Source organism: Megascapheus bottae, chromosome 16 (genome assembly GCF_031878675.1).
Source record: "Megascapheus bottae isolate mThoBot1 chromosome 16, mThoBot2.hap1, whole genome shotgun sequence".
Lineage (NCBI taxonomy): Eukaryota > Metazoa > Chordata > Mammalia > Rodentia > Geomyidae > Megascapheus > Megascapheus bottae.
Window position 1 is genome coordinate 19,871,640 of NC_143524.1, and position 21,639 is coordinate 19,893,278.

Genomic DNA, 21,639 nt, shown 5'->3' on the forward strand with positions numbered 1-21,639 from the left:
AAGTGTGAGAGATGATCTGAAGATCTGTGGGTGGTTAGTGCCAAGGAAAGATTCCAGCCATCATAAAATGAGGGACTGTCTGCTGGGAACTGGTGAAGAGATAACTGAGCAAGTTTGCCAGAGTGGCGAGACATTCCTCATACTGCATGGAAACTAACATGGCGGCAGAACTGGCAAAACCTGTGGTGAAATTCTTCATCTGGCAATAAATGTATACATTCTAGCCATTCATGATGTGACAAGCTCATAAAACCTACAGAACTCACCCAAATAACTTGTCTTAAATGAGTGTTTTTGAAACTCAAGCAATTTGAAGTCAGAAGTATTCTGACCAGCTTTTAATCAGCTTTCTTTGGTCCTCTTCTCCTGCTCCCACCCCTTCAAGGTCATTTCCTTTCTAGGTCTTCAATCATTTTTTTTTCATTTCCACATCACTGAATTATGAATCTTAAAGTCCTGGATAACCTCACATACTAAAAATATCTGTATCTTTCTAAGCTTTAACTCTTTCTCCAACCCCATTTTCAAGTCACTCATCCTAATTCACAGCATGGCCTTGTAGAACTGGACTGTGATAGACTGGCAACGTGAGTCAATTCAGCCCTACTTTGCCCTCCCTTGTTTCATGCTTCAATATAAATGAAGTAGGGGTTTTGTTTGCAGGCAGGCAAAAAACCTCCTCTTTCAAGATTATTCCAGATCCTTCCTAATGAAGTGTTACTGCTGACTTACATAGTATTATTGGGGCTTGCTTTCCCGAGTAAGTGTAAGCAGCCTTTGACAGGATCCTTGAAGAACCCTTAATTGCTATAGGTTCATCCAAGGGGCTCTTTCCTTGACCTACCATCACAAGAGAATGAGAAGCACACAGTCAATAAGCATAAACTCGCTGTTCCTTGGAGAGATGTGTGCCTGTTGCGGATCTGGGAACATATCCGGTAAAAGGATGTTTGTTGCTGGGCAGCTTTCACAGACATCAGAAGCTGTTACATACACGCTGTCACACACACACAGGGGAGGGATGATTTTCCACAGAGAATGTAAGTCTTCATGTGTCCTCTTCTTCACTGGCACCACTACAAAGGAAAAGAAAAAACAGATGAGTTAAGATGTCACAGGAAAGGAGGCAGCACAGTCCAAGTGGTTAATGGCACTGGATACATCTGGATTTAGATTTTAATCACCGAGAGTAGGTGGTGTGGCCATAGTCAAGTGACTAAACTTTCTCTGGGTTCTGAGATCTACTTCTGACTATGACAAGAAGGATGATAATAATAAGTTTGCTATCTTAGATTATTAAATTATTAAATAAAAACACAATGGTAAAATGTGGCTGGTATATAGCAAGTGAATATTTAAAAGAGCAGGGAATATATTTTTTAAATAATTTAACTGATAAAAGAAACTGCTGGTGAAAATCAGGAATTTGATTTCCTCTAAGCCCTACGCCATCCCTTATTAGGAGAGAAAACCAAGGAGACACTAATGGCACTTCACATGTGGAATAAGAGCCACGGTTTCAACTCCTAGGTTTAGATGTTTTATTTTCAGAGAAGATTCTCTGCCTAACCAGCACTCTCTGGTTATTCTCTTCCTCTTTCTTATTTCCTTCATAGCTCTTATCACATCTATGGTTTGCTTGCGATTTACTCTGCCTCCACCCAACTACATACTACTATCTATGTAGTAATAGTGCCATGAGGTAGCTATACAAGGCAGAAAGGGAGACAGGGACAGAGCTAGAAAGGTCCCTCAATACTGCCCTAATCAGTGGTCAAAACAATGAGTTGTAGATTCCCAGGCATGACTATTACTTCAGCTAATCAAGAGGTAGACCATGTCTGGTACCAGAGAAAAGACTGCCCATGCAGTGGAAGACATACTCCTGGGAGGGCAGGGTCATCTCGAGGTGAAGATATGTGCATTTAGAGTGGGCAAAAAAAAGTAGCACACTTCTTTGAGATTCTTCTCATCCACTCCCTAAAGTCACTATCTTTAAAATAGTAACAAGAGCCAACTTGATCGAATGTTTACTGTGGACCTGAGGAAAAATTCTACTCTTCTTTACTCAGTAATTTTAATTTTTTTTTTGCCAGCCCTGGGGCTTGAACTCAGGACCTGGGCACTGTCTTTGGACTTTATTATGCAAGGACTAGCATTCTGCCACTTGAGCCACAGTGCCACTTCCAGCCGTTTCTATATATGTTGTACTGGGAATTGAACCTAGGGCTTCAAGCATACTAAACAAGCACCATCAGTAGGCCATACTCAAAGCCAAAAGTTGTTTTTTTGTTTGTTTTTGGTCGGTCATGGAACTTGAACTCTGAGCCTGGGCGTTATCCCCGAGCAGTTCAGTTCAAGGCTACCGCCCTGCCCCTTGAGCCACAGTGCCACTTCTTACTCATTCTTTTATTACTCTTCACACCAATCCTAGGATGTAGGGATTCTTACAACTCCCATTTCCTAGATGAAGGGTGGAGCTCTAAAAGATGTAAAATTCAAGAGTTCTTAAAACAGAAGGTTTGTTTTGTTTGGAAAAAGAGAAGTGGTCATGCCAGGGAAAAAAGAAAAGGACTGCAGTCTACCAGCTCCTTGCAATGACTCAGAATCTCTTCATCTGACAAGAAATTCACTGTGTCTGGAATAAGATCTGTACTCTTCTACATCCATCTGAAAAAGTATCTTAGAGACTCTTACTACTTCCACTGAGGATCAAAATAAGTGAGCTGACTCTAGAAGCCAGAAGTAAGAACTTAACAACCTAGGAACTCAACCCTGGGAAACTGGCCTGTTTTCCACCCCCTTTCCTGCTGCTTGTCCGTCATGGGATGTGGTGTACATGTAGGAAGGGCTGGCCCAGTGAACTGTCCTTACAGCAGCATTTGGTGGCACTCACACCCTGCCCCCCCAAAGGGAACAGAGGGTCTTTTACGAAAGTTTCTCCACAGAGTCAAGGCAGAGCTGGAACCAGTGCCATAATTTCCCCTTTGGCATTCTGTCCAGAGCAGGCCTGCATTGTTCCTTTGTCAGTTCCCCTTCTCATATGAGAGAGAGCTGCATGGTGACTGTGCCCTTTCCCTAAGCTCAGTTCACTTTTTGGCATTCTTGTGATACAGTTTAAAAGGTTCATGAACCTACTGAAACTGTGTGCAATTCTGTTTGTGTGGCTCTTTGTTTGAGAAAGGGCATCATTTACATCATCTTCTCAAAGAGATAACAATCTCTGCTCCAAAATGGTTACAAATGATCAGATTAATGGACAAATTCTTTTCCAGCTGTCAGGTTGTTTAGTGTGAGATGTAGAAAGTGGCTTAGAGAAGTGATTAGAAATTTTAACTGATAATATTTGTTCTCATTACCCTAAAGGAGACCTATAACTGGGTCTGAAAGATAAACTTTATCTCAGTTTAAAAATGAGATTTTAAACTCTGACATATCATTCACTGATTCCTTCAACTGGCTAATTATTTATTGACTGACTATGCTAGGCACATGGCACATAGTAGCAGACACATAGTAGCAGGCCCACCAAAGACCGGGTGAGACAGGTAAGCTGGGGTGGGAGAAGGAGTAGAGGATTAAGAAAGGAAATTTTATCAGACTAGACTCTTCGAAGATAGTATCGTATTTTTATAAACATCTATTCTTCACAATAATGAAGAAAAATGATCTTAACTAAGACTGTAACAAGAGTCTACCTCACCGTGTGTGCGGACACTCTGGAAGGAGAGGCATCATTGCTTCTGCTGCACTCTCCTTCTCGCCTGATACATGAGCTAGACTGTAGTACCCTCTATAGGATAGGCACATTATGGAATGATTCTGAAGTCATCAGACTGACTAGATTCAAATTGAGTGAATTCCTAAGGTAAATCACAGTTTCTTCATGGCAATACTCTCTTACAGTGTTATTATGAAAGCTTTATGTATTTTATGCAACACACCTGTGCCCCCTTCTCATCCTGAATCAAAATCTACCTCCACTAACTTTCTCTCAATGCCCAATGTTCTAATCTGAAAGATTACATTCCACAACATGTATGTACCTATCCCCAATTCCCTTCAATTGTCTGACTATAACAGTATACCATTTTGCTTGGTGGGAAATGTTTTTTTTTTTTTTAATCAATCATAGGGGTTTAACTCAGGATCTGGGCATTATACCAGAGCTCTTTTGCTCAATGCTAGCACTCTACCACTTGGAGCAACAGTGCCACTTTGGGGTTTTGAGTGGTTAATTGGAGATAAGATTCTCCTGGGTACTTTTCTGCCTGGGCTGGCTTTGAACTGTAACCCTCAGATATCAGCCTCCTGATTAGCTAGGATTATAGGTATGAGTCACTAGTGCCTGGCTTGCTGGAGATTTTTTAAAAATGACAATTGAGCCTAATGAAATTTAGGTATTAGATAGAAAGGCTAGAAGTTCCATGGCTCTGACCCTTCTACGTGCAGTCTTCTAGAAAGTCCATCTCATGGCAATAACAGTTGTTATTGTGTAGTTGTTACCTGGCCTCTGTGTGGTCACTGACTAATCTAGTTTGTAAGCACTGTTCTATCTATAATTGGTGACCTTAAAACTGCAGTATACATCCCCTGTATCATGTAATGATGTCCCTGAAAGTGCTTGGACTTAAGAATAAGACAAACATACAGATTCTTCTGTATGTGCTGATTCCTTTCCAAAAACACATCTGTGCTCTATGGGTTCTTTTTGCTACTCCCACTTTCGCAGGCACCTTGCTATCACTTTAGAAAAGCATCAAGTACTTCTCATGTTCCTGGATCTTACAGACTGTCTTGCTTCTAAGGGGTATCTTGTGAGAGTGCAGGGTGAGAAACATCCCTCATTTTATCCAGGCAACAAATACTCTTGGCAAGATTGTGTGAACTAAGATTCCCCCCCCCCCACCCCAGTCCTGGGCTTTGAACTCAGGGTCTGAGCACTGTCCTTGGGCTTTCTCAGGCTAGAACTATACCACTTGAGCTACAGCACCACTTCTGGCTCTTTTCTATGTATGTGGTACTGAGGAATCGAACCCCAGTCTTCATGCATGGTAGGCAAGCACTCTACCACTAGGCCAAATTCCCAGCCCCATGACCTAAGATTTTAATTCAGAAGTAAAAAAGCTGTCTTGTGCTATGTCCTAATAAGCTTACTGAACTGGAGAAAATGAAATCAGACTAAATCTGACAGGGTAGATAGGTCTGGCCAGAAGAACTAGTTCTGGTAGTTAGATTATATACAATGAATTGTTGCCTATAAATTTAATAAGCTAAGTCGATAGTGCCAAATCTCATACAAACTATGCAATTTGTTAGCAATGACATCTTCTGCAACTATCTTAAACTTGATATAAACGTTAGGAATAAAAAATGGGCAAGGAGGTACATATTACTTTTTAAATTCTTTCTGGGGACATACTGGAAGCTCCTACCTTCTGAATGATCTGGTGGTGTAAGATTTAATACCTTCCTGGTTGGCGCTACAAAATGGGAGTAAGCAGTCACAGACTGCAGGACTGGCTAAGAAATCTTTTCTGCCTTTCTATGTATGATAGCTGTGACATTCAAGAGCTGTCACAGGCCTGCCACAAGCCTCAGCTACACTCAACACCTAAATACCTGCTGATAAAGTAATTTTGATGGACAAAGTTTTCACTGCCTGACAAGGTTTTATTGAGTCCTCACAGGCAGGCAGTTTTGCTTTTTAGCCTCAGAACAGTAGAGGCATAAAAGGAAGTTAATAAATGAACAAGATGGCAGGTAATCTGAATTCCAAGTTTAACAGTTTCTTTTCCTAAGCATATAATACAACATAATTTGATCTGGCATCACTCCTGTCTGATGATTTCTTAGCTATTAATTAATTATTATTGTAAAAGGATTATTCAACTCAAGAGAATACAGAAATTAAGAGGTACTGACATGAGTGAAAGGCTAGATTCAGTCAGGATTAAAGGATAGATTGAATATTCGTAAAAAATTAGGCCACACAGGCATTACACAGGAGTTAATTAGCAAATTTTGAGCTTTATTACTGGAAGAAGTAACTGTGTAGTTCCAGCAAGTATTAGATTGGTGCCACCAGAGAGACGTGCGCGTGCACGTGTGAATGCATACCAGTCTTGGAGCTTGAACTCTGGGCCTGAGCATTATCCTTGGGCTTTTCTTCAAGATTAGCGCTCCACCATGTGAGTCACAACACCACTTCTGGCTTTTTCTGTGGGTGTGATAAGGAATCGAACCCAGGACTTTGTGCATGCTAGGCAAGCACTCTACCACTAGCTCATACTTTTATCCTACAAGCCTTTTCTCCATCAATATTTGTCATTATTCAGGGGACTTACTGAATGTCCATGAACTGTATTAAACAATTTATATGTATAATCTCACTGAATGAAAACAGTAGTTTCTCATATTACCTCCAATTTACATATGAGAAATCAAGGTACTATTATTGCTTCTGCTAGGCATTATTATTTCCATTCTGTAGAAAAGTTGAGGCTCAGAGAAGTTACATGATCTACTCAGATCTTACAGTTTGTAAATAGTATATTTAGGCTAAACAGACTATAGTAATAAAACTGGACTTGGATGAGAAGTGAGCCTTCTGATCCCTAGCTCCCCAGCCCATAAGTAGCAACCATTTAAGTTTGAGATTCGTTTTATAAATGTGAAACAGGATATTTTCTTTAAAAAGTCATCACAAAAACCATGTAATGAAACAGAAGATACATGCAAGTACTTTTTAAAGATAAAAGAAACAAATAAGCAGGCCTAATGTCAGAGTGCTTGCCTAGCATGCACAAAGACCCGGGTTCGATTCCTCGATACCACAGATGTAGAAAAAGCCGGAAGTTGTGCTGTGGCTCAAGTGGTAGAGTGCTAGCCTTGAGAAAGCTCAAGGACAGTGCCCAGGCCCTGAGTTCAAGCCCCAGGATTGGCAAAACAAACAAAACAACAACAACAAAAACAAACCAACAACAACTCATAACAAACGCCAAGTAAGTGTTGGGTTCCTACAGAAGAAGAAAATACAAATCTGAGTTGGTCTCTTGGTCTTCACACCTGACTTTGATTTTATAGACTTATTTTGAGACCATCAAGAGAGGCTGGGTCTGCAGCATGGCTTCAGATCACAATGCCAAGTTTGATCTCCATAAACCTTGCAAATCTACTTACCTAATCCTGCATAAAAGCACTAACACTGAACTTTATAGATGACAAAAATGAACAGAGAAATAAGTGACAACTTAAGGTTCCACACACAGAACTGAAACTACAATCAAGGCCTGTCCTTTGTTTTAAAGTGGGCGGGAGAGTGATGAATTAAGTCAGCTTGGTAGTATTTATCTAGCCAGGTTCCAGGTGATGCCTCATTACCAGTAGCAGAGGGAGCAAACTTTGTAGTTATTAAGGATTTTCCAGGGCCTTCACAAACTCAGATTGTTTGGAAACTACTACCTTCATGCTAGGGAAATCTCAATAGTCTCTTAAAGCGCAGTTAAATTTTATTCAGTTTTTGCAACTTTAGTAATTCTTACCTAGCTAGAAGGTGGCCATTTCTTTCTCATTTCAGTTCTTGTGAGCTCCAGCAAATACAGCCATGCAAAAAGCCTACTAACAAGACAAACTCCTCTAGACTTAGGATAGTGTCTTTCCAGGTCAATTTCAGCCTCATTTGCCTTGAAGTAAGAGGCAACAAAGTCTCAGTCTTTTCATTTGGTTGCAGAGAGAGTATCTTCAATGCCTTCAGTGGATTTTCACTTCGTCCCACTGGAGAATGGAGATGATGTTGCCTTGCCTGCCTTCAGGGAACTGTTGATGGAGGCAGTCTGATAGATCCCCACTATGCCCTTGAGCCCTTGGGGCGCAGGTGTTGAGCATGCCTTAGCATGGTTATAATTAAAGTGTCAGTCTTTGCCATTTTTTTGTGCTCCCTGGACACCAAGCCTGATTCTCATTCACACCGTGTTTAGCAACATGCCTGGCACTCAGGACACACTTGGTGGCTGACACACAGTATTTATCATTTAGCTTGGTGAGGTGAGAGGTGGGAAAAGCAGACTTTCAAGGCAAAGAAAGTACATCTCATTAGGAAGCAGACCTTTTCCAAATAGAACTGAGCTGTCCATTGGAGAACTCCTAAGGGAGGCAGTATAGTATGTTATGATTGTCTATTTAGACCTGAGACTAGTACTTAGAAATAAGACTAGGACTCCTAATTAAGTTCTTCCAGCTGAGTGGTGTGACTTTGGGGAAGCTATATGGCTTCTTTATCTGTAAATAAGTAGTCAGAGGTTCATTTACTGTTTTAGTGAATAAATAATTTATTGAGCATATACATGCAATACATTATGTTAAATACTCTAATAGGTGCTAGCATTATAGCAGTGAAATAGCCTGGTAAGGTTCTTGTAGTCATGGAATGTAATTTCTAAATATGCAAAGAAAACAAATGAGTAAAGCAAATAATTTCAGATAGTCAAAAGTACTATGGTGAAAATTAATCTAGGATTGGAGATGTGATTCAAGTATTAGAGTGCTATCTTAGCACGTGTAAAGCCTCGAGTTCAGATTCCTTAAAATTATTAGCGAGATAATAGAGGTTAATGTGTGTAATGTATTTCTAGGTTTTTTTTTTTTTTTATTGTTTGGTACTAGAGTTTGACCTCAGGGACCTCACCCTTGTTCAGTTCTCTTACTCATGGCTGGCACTCTATCATTTGAACCACGCTTCCAGTCAGCTTTTTTGCTGGTTAATAAGTCTCATAGACTTTTTTTTGTCTGGCTGGCTTTGAACATAGATCCTCAAATCTTAGCCTCCTAAGTAGCTAGGATTTATAGGTGTGAGCCTATAAATTTATTTTTTTTAAACTTTTATATCTGAAAGCCAATCATTTCTCTTAGATTCATGGTAACTGAGTCCCTACTTCATGAAGGTGACAGACTACAGAGGTGTATCCATTAGGGTTTCTATCCTTAAGATCTCATAGTCTGCAAAGAGTGCACCCAATTTGCTTTGAGAAAAAAATCCCAACTGCAGAATAAGTGGCTTTATTACTCAGTGTTAGCAGATGGATTGGTATTTTCTAGTAACATATCAGGGCTAGGAGGAGGGCATGACAGGTGGAAGGAACAGCTTGAATAAATTCCTGAAGATGTGAAACAGCTTGGCATGGTCAGAGAGCTGTGAGAAGTTGAGAATGAGTAGAGATAAAGCATGCTTGAGTAGACTGAGATGAAAGAGTGACTCATTAGCAGCTGTTAGTGCTTCTCTCCATGGGTCATATCTAAGTGACTCCTAAGAAGATGGAGGAAAATGGATGGGAAAGAATAGAAGGGGATCAGGACTCCATATGGCATCTACTCTATTACAGCACTCTAAAATGTGAACAAGGGCTATGTTTACAATATTCGAACTGTGTTCTGTACAACACTCTCTGAGGCCTCACAAACAAATGTTTCAGGAAGGAAAAACCCAACACACCAGTGGTTAACTCAATATAAAGCCTTAGTAAAGGAGGGACAACATTAGGCTGCTCAACTGTGATTTTTTTTCCATTAGTACACATGTGAGATTCTGCGTGGAGGTGACACACAGAGCTACTGGGACCATACTGTGATGATAATGGGCGTTTGGAGTAAAGGCATACTTGCTTCTAAGCAGAGACTAAGGTTTTCTCTCTGCCAAATGACCAGTCACTTGTCCAGGCTGAGGCCCAGGCCACAGACAGTGAGAGAAGTCTCAAATGGAGAAACTAGAAACCATGAAGAAGTATCTTATTTTGTAACCAGGAATCTCTGCCAGCATACCTTCTGCAAGACAACTATGACTGCAGTGTATACATCTGGTGAAGGGAACAGAAAGTTCTCATTCTATTTCCCGCTTCCTACTCAGCTATCAATCAAAAGTCACTCTTGTCATATATCTCCCCAGGAAAAAAGGTAAGCAAATCTAGACCCCTTTAACCTATCCCCAATATTCTAAAAGCTCAAGATACAGCCAACAGTCTAGTAGTGGAGGAGATGAACATAGTATCCAGTTACTTTCAACTTATCAGAGGCTTTCTTTGTATTACAGCTTACTGCCATCAGAAGAAGCCAGGACTAGTCTAGTCATCACTAGATGATTCCAAACATGTGACAATTCCAAAAAGGAGCACTAAAGAAGGAGGGATGGGGGAAGAAATGTAGGAAGAGGGAGACTGAACATTGTTACCTTTTATTTCTGTAATCTCAAGACTGAACAAAGCACAGTGTTCTAAACTCAAAGTCCCCCGGATATTGGTATAGGTAAAATATGCTCGGAACTGGTGGCTTATGCCTACAATCCTAGCTACTTGTGAGGCTGACATCTGAGGCTCGAGGTTCAAACCCAGCTCAGGCAGGCAAGTATCTCCAATTAACTATCAAAAAGCTGGAAGTGGAATTGTGGCTCAAGTGGTAAAATGCTGAAGCTCTGGGATATCACCTAGCCCCTAAATCCAAGCCCCAGGAAGGGTATATGCATATGTATATATGAGTGTACACGCATACGCACATGTGCACACACACAGACACAGAGTGGTGCACTTAGAAAGTTCTAAGTTATTGCTGGGTGAGCCAGCTGTAATTTTTGAAATTGATGGGATGAGGTGGTGAAATAAGAATATTGACCTAACTGGCACCACCTTGGCATCTTGGTAGATGATAAGGAGTTGGGTCTAACTGGCACCACTTCGATTTCTTGGTGGTTGAAGATGAAGTCCCACCCCCAGGAGATGGGCTTGGCTGAATTCCTAGAGGCAGGGGTGGGGACTGGAATAACAGGTTACTGGACCTGCCAATCCTGTGCCATGAACTGGTGAGACTCTCAAGCTCCCTGTGATCCTGCCCCGACCATGACCCTATTTAGGTCCTGACCAGCTCAGCCACCATTTTTCACCATGCCTCGTGTTTCCTGACTCTCCTTAGGGCAGCATGACATCCCTCTTCAGCCTTCCATTAAAGCTGATCAGAGACTGTTTTTCTTTGTTTTACTACTCTTGTAGCTTGGTTTTCTAGCAGTATTAAGTGTATTTGAGGTTACAAGTTTTCTGGGGACATGTGTCTGTTTGTAGTCACTGGCTTTCTAATAAAGACTCCCAATTCAACCTCTCAAAATTGGCTTCTCTGTATCTCACGATTGAATTCCCATGTAACAGTGGTAGAGGATTAGGTTTTGCTAGCGATGGACAAATGACCACTGTTAAAGAGTCAGTAGAGGAGGCTGAAAGAAGCAGACAAATATTATTAAAGTTGCATTTTTCCCACTTCCTAGATTTGCTGGGACATCCAAATGACATAATCCTACTACTTCAGATCTTCTCATCTATATGCAAAGAACCTACTTATGGCTTAGTTTTGATATAAATCAGAGATTAATTTATGGTACCTGGGTAAGGAATAGTTCTCCACTGGCCCAATTTTACAGGGCCCAGCCAGAAAGTACAGTCCAAATACCCAAAAGAACACCAGGGGAATAAATACATCTCTTAGAACTAAGGCCAAATTGTACTCTAAGATTGCCTAACTCAAGGATCTCTGTCAACAATTTGGATGGCAAAGCTCCTTGCTTTAAAAACTCTTGACTATTGTCTTTGAACAGATTAAAAATAGGAGCACACTCCTTGAACACTTATTAAACTTGTCATTTAAAATATGATGTAAAAATCAACATTAATAAATTCTTTAAAAAAATAGGAGCACAAAGTGTACTTTAGGAGAAACAAAGATCTGACCCCAGTTTTTCCTTTTACCAAATATACATCCCTATACAAATCTTCCCTGAGCTTCTGTCTCCTCGTTTGTTAAGTGGAGTCAATGAGCTCAGGTTCCTTCTGAACATAAAAGTATTTAACACATGAGAAATGCTATCTAGTGACAGTTTATCTCATGAAATGATCTGGAAGACAGTGCCTTGGCACACGTTAGACTTACACCACATAATGATTCTGTTTTCTTATTCCTCTTCCTATTAGATAAGTCCTAACACTTTTACATTTTAAGTCTCAGTGAGATTCAAATTTAATACTGAAGAGTAAACACATCAGATGGGTCTTTTATACTAGTATAAGCAGATAACAGAATACATAAATCCTTTGCTTTTCCTGACAGTTTACCTACCCACTACTTGAAACATTCTACTGCAATTTTTCACTCAGTCCATCAGAGAAGAGTAGTGGCAACAAGTGGGGTGGGCTTTCATAATAAAACCAGTATTTCAGCAAACCACATAGGGAAAAAGAAGAAAGAATTCTTTGGGGCTGTTTTTTTTTTTTTTTAATTTAAAAACATCCTCTTTGACACAATAAAGCCACTCTTTTTTAACATCTATTTTTAGGGCCCTTGGTTAAAACATATGTAAGAAAGGAAAAAGAAGTTACAAAGAATGATAATCCTGTGTACAGAAACATAGCCTGTGGAACCATTTGTTTAATATCCAAATAGGGAGAAAAGGGCTTATTTATTTCCTTTCCAATCTGCTTCTTCAGCCATGTCTCCAGGGTCTGAATCCTGACAGTGCTATGAGCCCTGATGGGCCCTAGGCAGCTAATCACTTGTCTCTTCTTGCCAAGTGAAGGTGAGGGGAAAAGAAAGGCTCTGAAAATTGGGCCACATTAAAAGTAAGGGTCTAGCAAATAACCACTGGTCTAGGTAATATGATCACCCATTTAAGTCTCATCTGTTTTAAATGGCACGAGTCATCACAAAATAATTGCTGGGGCTCAGAACAAGACCCTCAAGAAATACAGAAATATAGAAACTGTTTGAAAGAGAGCAAAGAAACTCAAAACAGAATTTCATCCTAGAATCTTCTTTCCCATCCCTCCCCCTTTCTTTTATAATACCATGAGTGAAACAATTCCATTATTAGATCTTTTCTTTCTTTTCCTCTTCTCCTTAAACTATGTGCCTCTCTAGTGTTAAAACTGTAATGGCATTAAAGTTCAGGCACAATTCTTAAATCTCTGTGGCAGCTCTAGTTCTAAACTCCATCACAATGGCGTTTCCAACAGATGGTAGTAGCAATTCATAACAAAGGCCTTTCCTGCTCCAGTGTGGAATATTTATATTTTCCTTTTCTCTTTCCAAATCATTCCCCAGCCTTTGACTTAATGCTTTTATGAATACTGTGCCAAACCACTCCAGCCTAGAATCAACTTGTCTGTCAACCACCCAGGCTCACTGAACTGGGATCCTCTTTCTGAGGATAAGGAAAACTGCAAGAGAAATGTAGGAGTCAAGGACTGGTGAGACCAAGCTATCTGGAAGTAACCTAAATTAAGGAATATGTATGAACTACTAATGCTGAGACCAAGCTGGCAGCAGAGGCCTGGGAAACCATCCACACTTAGGCACAGGCAATACCCAGGATGATCTGATTACAAATGCTAAGATATAATGTGCAACATAAATGCTCTGGAGGGATTTAGAATGGAGACCGTGAACCATGATGGGACATTGGAAACTGCTTTGAAAAAGTCTTCACTGTGTGATTTGGGATGATGCAAAAAGATTCATGGCTGGGCAAGAAACATTTACTGTGAAGTTCATTTCCTAGGCACTAACTGCCCATTACCTCAGGTATTTCCTGCAGTGATATTAACTAGGTATGGATATCTAGCTATTTCTCCCCTAATCAGCAAGTTACAGCTTGAGGGTATGTGGTGTGTCTAAGATTTGTGAAATGAAGATACAACAGATTTGCCTTTTTTCCTTCATTTCCTGAATCTTAATCAGAGAAGGGTGGCATTATAGGTCCCCAAGTAGCAGGCTGTGGAATAGTGAATGGCTGTTTCTAGCAGTATGCATTATGTTCCTAAATGTAGACCATTTCTTCTCAAATAACAGTGACACTGACAAAATGAACTCCTAGCTCCCTGTATTTATTCATATTTATTTTTGTATTGCTTTATACTTTGGCTGGTGTTAAGAATATCCAAGTTTGCCTGTAAACAATCCTTTGCCAACTATACTTCTAGAAACTTCTACAGACACCGAACCAAAGTGGTAAAAGACATGAAAGTGCCTTCAGTCACTCTTCCAGATACCTGCCAGAGCTCAGGGATTCACGGTGTCATTTTGCTGGAGCAGAGCAAATTTTGCTTTCTCTTCCCGTCTCTTTCCCACAGGTACAGCTTTCTCAGAGGTTAGTTCACATCAAGCAACAAGCAGAAAATACAAATTGAGTGCCTGCTGGGAATATCTTTCTAGTATTGAGCATCTATTAAAAGCATGTAAGGAAATCTCAAGAGGTAAGTAAGAAAATACTCAAGAGATAGGATGGGGAGGGCAGAAAGGAAAGCATCTCCCTATAATGGAGGGGAAACCCATAACTTAAAAGAGCAAGCTGGTCCCAAAGAATGGACCAATCTTTGGGAAACTGAAAAAAACAGTTATCTTCCAACTACTTTCCTGCTATGATGTAAAAGGTGACTAAGAAATCTTTTTCTATATGTTTATTGTAATTAATAGAAGGGTTACATTATATTCACCAAATAAAAGGTGCATTACTTCACATACATTGATACCCTTTCTCATGTCTTGGTCCCCATTTCCCTCCCCCCACCGCCGCCCCTCATCTTGTTTTCCTCCCGCCTTCCCTATCCTATTTCAAATAACCAAATACGCATATATACAATATATCAGAAGGTGAAATACTATAACAATATGAGATAACCAAGTATAGCAAAAGAGATGAGAGATAACATAGTACATTAAGGACAACAATCACTCATTATATGGCTTTTGTTTCTATATCCTGGAGGTCCTTTCATTTAGCATCATTCTATATGGGCTTATGTATCTAGGTTTTGTTCTATTGTAAATCTCTGCTAGAACAGCCCAAGGTTCTACTGATTATGACAAATGAGGGAAACCACCCAGCCTATGTTCGAGTCTGGCTTACTCCACTTAATATGATTTTTTTCTGTCTTTCCATTTCCTTCCAAATGAGGTGATGGCCTTCTTTCTGACAGGAGCATGGAATTCCACTGTGTATAAATACCACATTCTTGTTGATCCACTCATCAACTGAGGGGCATCTGGGTTGGTTCCATATCTTTGCTATGGTAAATAGTGCTGTGCTGCAATGAACATCATTGTGCTAATGGATTTAGTATGTCCTTGTTTCTGTAGTGGAATTGCTGGGTCATAGGGGAGCTACATGTTTAGTCTTTTGAGGAACTGCCATACTGCTTTCCATAGTGGTTGAACAAGTTTGCACTCCCACCAACAGTAAAAGAAACCTTTTGTCAACACAGATGATGAGGTAAAATTTTAAGTAACTTTATGTATTTTAAACATTTACTCAATGAACACTAATTATATCAGTACTCCTATACAGTCTCTTATCCAATTAGTATTGCATCTCTGTGAAGAAGGTATGATTGTAATTGCATAGATGTAGAGAATGCAGTTTAGAGAGGACAGATAGTTGACCACATGAAACATATATTTGGTCAACTGCAAAATCTGTGCTTTTCCACTACACAGATGATTTGGGCTGATTATATTCTTGTTAGGTCTGTATCACTGTGAGTAGGTTAATGAATAGAAGGGGTGGCAAGAGTCTCCATGGCTTTTCCTGTCCACCTAATTAAAGCAAGTGTTAACCTATCAATACGAAATGAGCTAATGCAGTCTCTCCAATGAATCTTTCTTCCATTCCTCATTGATACCATGTAAAAGAATTGGAAACTAAGACATGTAGATAATGTAGAGTTGGGAAGATTACTTTCCTCTTAGTTCCAGTATCCTCATCCATGAGAAGCATCCAAGAAAACCTATATTATAAAATTTTAAACACGCCAGGTGTGGTGGCTCATGCTTGTAATCCTACCTACTCAGGAGGCTGAGATCTGAGGATTGTGGTTCACAGCCAGCCGTGGCACTAAATACCAGGAGACTCTTATCTCAAACCATTAGAAAACAGGAAGTGGTGCTGTGGCTCAAGGGATAGGGAAGTAGCCTTGAGCTGAAAGGCTCAGCGACAATGCCCAGGCCCAGAATCCAACCCCTATGATCGAAGAAAAAAAAATTAAATACTAAATAGTAAACTTTTTAAAAGTATTACTAAGTAATATATATCTTGGACAAGGTAAATATTTTATAAACATCAGCTATCAATGTAACTTCTAATTATTTACGATGAACAGCTTTGTACTGTTGTGCCAAGATTGTTCCATGTTCTGGGAATGACCCTCCCCCCCTTGTTTAGGGCCCATGTACTTGAACCCCAGATGGTAACAGCTTGGTGCTCAGTGGTTAGACACCTGAGCTCTGATTCGACCAGTGGTTTGAGTCAAATAGCCAATCAGGTAATTGTACTTTCCCTATAAAAGCAGTGTAAAGTTCTTGCTCAGGGCCTTTTCAGTGTTGCCGGCTGCTGGTACACGGAGGCCCGAGTCTAGACTCGTAAATGAAACGACCCCTGCTCTTTCGCTTTGACTGTGGCCTCTGGTGGTCTTTTTGGGGTTCTAGGAATTCGTGTACAACAGCACAATTTTTATATTTGATACTTGTTTTTATTTAGAAGGTGCTATTATAGTTGAAAAACACTAAAAATTGTGAATCTGTTTCAGAGCTAAAAACTACTACTACTACCACCATCACCAAAACCCATCAGTAGAAGTAAAGATGACTTGAATTTGGGAAACAACTCTTTGGTCTTGGGGACTGGTCTTCTTCAATATGGTTCAATTACCTTATGCAGTTGTAAACTGTCTTACAGAGCAGACTGTGAGCACCATTATTTAGAGAGTAGGAACTAGACTACCTACATAGATGGTAGGGAACCTTGAATATTTCAGGGTGCAAAAAGACACGTGTAAAGAAATCTCAATGGATTTTTATCTGTTATACAGTCCCCTGAAGGCACACTTGCTAAGAACTCTTAAAATGGACAGCTCTTGAGGAGTACAATTCAGGATGATTCAGTTTCAGTGAGCAGACAGCAATGAACTCACGGGAGAATCAGGATGTCACTGTGTTGTACCTGCTCCACACTGTAAGGGCTAAGGTCTAATCCCAAGAGAAGCACACGGACAGAAGTTCTCTACAGGTTATGGTCTTCTGCCATTCTGACACAAAGCTGTGCTGATGGTAAACTGCATCGGCCCTTCTGTGCTCTGTCTACAAAACCCTGAAACCTATGCTGTAGGGAAGCTGCTTCCTGAATCCTCATTTCTGCATCCTTTTCAGACAATTTCTAGACTGAAGCCAGACTAACCCTGCCCAAGGCAAAAAGAAAATGTGCTTCAAATCACTGTCCCTAAGGAAACGATGAATGGTACAGCAGACTGCTTGGACATGCAGGGCTCTGATTGGTTTTGCCTCTTGCTGTTTTTCTTACAGAGGATGTGGCCTAAAATACTATTCAGAGTCACAAAAATGAAAAATGTGGGACTCAGAGACTAAATTCACAGCTAGTCATTTTCATCTTTACTAATCTCTTCCCTCTCCCCCACAAACAGTGTATTTAATGCTACAGAATTTCTATAAAATAAACATTTCTATAAAAATTTCTATAGAAATTTTCAGTAGAGGACAAGTATTGGTAGTTCTTTGGTATAAAAGAAGCAAAACATAACTTCATAAAAGATTACTGCACTGGTTTTATCTAGGCTTATACCTCTAGATAGAATTGAGGAAACTAGTTCTTTCAAGCCTGTCTTCTAGCTGTTGACATGGAGTCAGGTGATGTAAAAATTAAAGGCTTCAGAGACTCAAAAGAGAAAAGGGCATTCTCAGTGAAAGATAAATTGAAGACATCAAAATTCTGAAATCTAGTTTTTTGATAGTAGATTTTCAGGAATAAAAATCTGGTGAGATTTTAAATCATTTCAAAGTTAGAGAGATGAATTTTACTTTCTCTCAAGCCTAATTTTAGAAAAGGTCTCAGCCTTGAAAAGGTATTTTTTTTGTGTGCTGGTAAAGGCAAAATAAGTATTTTCAGATCCTTTGATACGTGTGGCGATTATATATGTGTATACACATACCCCCCTCTCTATATATGTATATGTATGTATATATATATATATATATATACACACAAACATACACATTCTACTTTTGGTTCTCAACTACTATTCATCATTTGTTTTACCCTGTAATTATGGAGACAGTAGTCTTAAATAGAGAAGCCTGCTTTTATTGGAGACAACTCCTGTATATCTGGAAAAGGTATGCTATAAACATGAAACACAATATTTAAAATGCCCTTACATTTTGTATACCAGAAATTCTCCCTTTTTAACTTCCAGATTTTTTTTTGTCAATACTGGAGCTTGAACTCAGGGCCTGGCACTGTCCCCAAACTTTGTTTCGCTCAAGGCTAGTGCTCTACCACCCATATGAGCCACAGTGTCACTTCTAGCTTTTTCCGTTTAGGTGGTACTAAGCAATCAAACCTAGGGATTCATATTTGCTAGGCAAGCACTCTACCACTAAGTCACATTTCCAGACCTAATTGCCAGAGCTTTTTAATGAGGAATACAACAAAACAAAACACAAAACAACAGTGTTTTTTGAGTTATTTCCCAGTATCCTTTAAATGCTGAGATTCTCTGCCAGATACAGGTGGCTTATGCCTGTAATTCTAGCTACTCAGGAAGATAAAACCTTGGATCCTCGTTGAAGCCAGCCAGGGCAGGAATGGCATGATATTGTTATCTCCAATAATCTACTCAAAAAAGCCAGAAGTGGATCTGCAGCTTGAGTGGTTGAACACACCCTGAGCAAACGAAACCCAGAGACAGCACCCAGGCCCAGATTTGAAACCTCAGGACTGGAAAAAAAATAAATAAGTACTGATATCCTAGGCCTCAAAAAATGTTTGGCATACACACTTGGGCAAAATAAACAAACACACACACACACACACACACACACACACATATTTATTCTAAGGTATTACACCAAGTATCTCCTACAGATCTATTGATAGCCTGAATGTCTACAACATTATGGCCTCCACAAAGGCCATTCTTGGACAGATGGTGTCCCTAGCTCCTGTCACATGAAGCTACCACTTGCACAATTCAGAGCCTTAGTGCCTGCTACATGCTCTATAGCTTGGGACAATTCTCACCATAAAGGTGAACTCACATAAGTAATCCTAATCCTAGTACATTCTGCTTTCCAGTGAACTTCTGCCTCACTCTTCACCCAGAATATTGACAGCTACGTCAACATATGGCTGATTGACAGGGTGATTGCTGATCTTGAGCCCATTAGCAACCTACGGTGGTTGTGCACAAGGGCAAGGAGATACTGGGGCAACCTTAAACATGGATCCCCCTAACAAAACCTGAGTACAATTTGTGCCTACTAATAAATAGACCAAATGTTCATTCACAAAAAAAAAACCTGCTTGCACAGGTTTGCAGATATGCACAGTAAATTACCCTCAATATGCCCTTCCGGGAAAGGCCTAGACTCATTTCAGGCACACAATTTATTCTGACCAAAACATTCTATCTGCTGTATGAATGCAAAAGCATATTCACACACATAGGGCGCCCCTCATTTCCTCTGGAGTAATGGGAGCTTCGGCAATACTTTAAGTATTCATTTTCTAACATAAATTGGAATGGAGCATCCAAAACACCACTGACATCTGCACAGAAACCAATATATTCATTATGGTTGGTACTATTACAATGAAGGAAAATGCATTCATAATGGGAGGACATTTAAAATAATGTGTTGTTGGATTCTGTGTCCATAAAAACAATAATGAAGAAACAAGAAGGAGTCACGTAAATTAAAAGGAGTTAACAGGGGTGTGGGGTACCTTCAAGGGCTCTGGGAAAAGTCAGTGAGATGGAAGCTTGTGGACCCATAGGGATTAAACTTTGATAGCTAAAAGGCAGAAGGGAGGCCAGGTACTAGTAGCTTATGCCTGTAATCCTACCTACTCAGGAGGCTGAGATGTGAGGATCATGATTTGAATGAATCAATCTGAGAAGGATAGTCTGTGAGATTCCTATTTCCAATAAACTACTCTTGCCCCACCCTCCCCTCCAAAAAGCCCAAAGTGGAGGTGTAGCTCAAGTGGTAGAGTACTTTCCTTGAGGAAAAGCAGCTCAGGGACAGTACGTAGGCCCTGAGTTCAAGCTCCTGGACTAGCAGATAGATAGATAGATAGATAGATAGATAGATAGATAGATAGATAGACAGACAGACAGACGGATATAAATAAGACAGAAGGGGAAAGATAGGGATCAGGCTGGCACTGTGCAGAAGATGTGAATCCTATTTCTGCTATATCTAGTTTTGAGAAATTAGGCAAATTCTATCCATAGCTGTCTCTACCTCAAATGTTATCAAGTATAACACATCTAAATAACACATAAAATGAGAGCTAACCCCCCCCCCCCGCCCCGCATAGGGCCTCAGATAGAGGAAATGAGACAACATATGTAAATGGTACAAAGTCCAATGCCTAACAGGTATATATACAATCAACAGTAATTTCAGTTTTTTCATTGCTAAATATACGTATGGCTCTGGCATCACTTAGTGTCCCCAATTTGTTTCTTCTACAAAGTAAAACCATAAAACCCAGTCTTCTACCTCATGAGCTTATTATGAGAAACAAATAAAATTATATTTTTGGCAAGTAATATTGACTGGCTGATTCAGAGGCCATTTTTAGAACGAGACGCCTTCTCTAGGTGAGGGGCAGGTTTCCTGAGAAAATGTATACTTCCTTGGTTAACAAGAGACACAGCACAGTCCTTCTTCTGACCTTTCCTTCATTCCTGATTATGACTACAATGCTCCAAGCTGCTGATCTTTTTCAGTCATAAGGCAACAAGCATGAGAAAAAAGCCTAAGAAACCTCAGAGAAACATGGCAGTTGTGATATCAGCCACTGAAACAAAAGCTAGCAGTCACCTTCCTGCACAGTTGTTCTTTAAAATGTACATATATTCATTCTGTAAAATATACATACTTTGATTTACTTAAGCTACTTGTGTGTTTTCCGTTATTCAAAGTTAAACATAATTTTAACTAATACAATGGTTAAGTACTCTTTAAAACAAACTAAAAACCACATACTAATGTATATAATCTGCCAAGAATTTTATTCCCTTGGATTCACTGGGCTAATTATGTATGTATTTTAAGATTAAGATTTAGCAGTTATCTCTTCTAGAAAGTAACTTCCCTGGATCAGCATCCTCCCTACCTCTGGGACATCTCAGAGCACTCTCTAAACACCTCTATCAAATGTATGCTACATTGCTTTGTAACTACCCACTTATTTGCTTTGTCCCAGTATATGGGTAAAATGTCTCAACATGAGGAATCCTTATTTTAGAGATTTAAAACATTTTCTAGTATTTAGCCTAAAACCTGGTATTATGTCTACTGACATAATAATAATGAAATAATAAATAAACCAATGAAAGATATACCTGTAAGGGCATGAAATGAATGATAAAGCTGTGCTGCCTTTATAACGCATATTTCTGAAACACTGCAAACAGCTTTTTGTGGGTGCACGTGCCAGTCTCAGGGCTTCCATTCAGGGCCTGGGTGTTATCCTTGAGTTACTTTGCTCAAGGTTAGCACTCTACCACTTAAGCCACTTCTGGCTTTGAGCAG

The 21,639-nt window shown here is 39.9% G+C and overlaps 1 protein-coding gene and 1 long non-coding RNA gene across 4 annotated transcripts in view; one reads left to right on the forward strand and one right to left on the reverse strand.

Moving 5' to 3' along the window:
* Positions 1-338: 338 nt before the first annotated feature.
* Trim44 (TRIM family member 44) overlaps positions 339-21,639 on the reverse strand; it is an 83,028-nt gene continuing 61,727 nt past the window's right edge. The window contains exon 5 of the mRNA XM_090347880.1: positions 339-1,076. Within this exon, the coding sequence (XP_090204006.1) occupies positions 1,049-1,076 (28 nt within the window). The 3' untranslated portion in view covers positions 339-1,048. The remainder of the gene's footprint in view (positions 1,077-21,639) is intronic.
* Positions 13,059-17,492, forward strand: LOC150052970 (uncharacterized). Of its 3 annotated transcripts, none has more exons than XR_016538052.1 (3): positions 13,059-13,634; positions 14,157-14,279; positions 16,608-17,492. It is a non-coding gene; the product is annotated as an uncharacterized LOC150052970 (long non-coding RNA). The 3 variants fall into 3 exon arrangements; XR_016538051.1 differs by having other exon boundaries at positions 16,890-17,492; XR_016538053.1 differs by having other exon boundaries at positions 13,059-13,608; positions 16,890-17,492.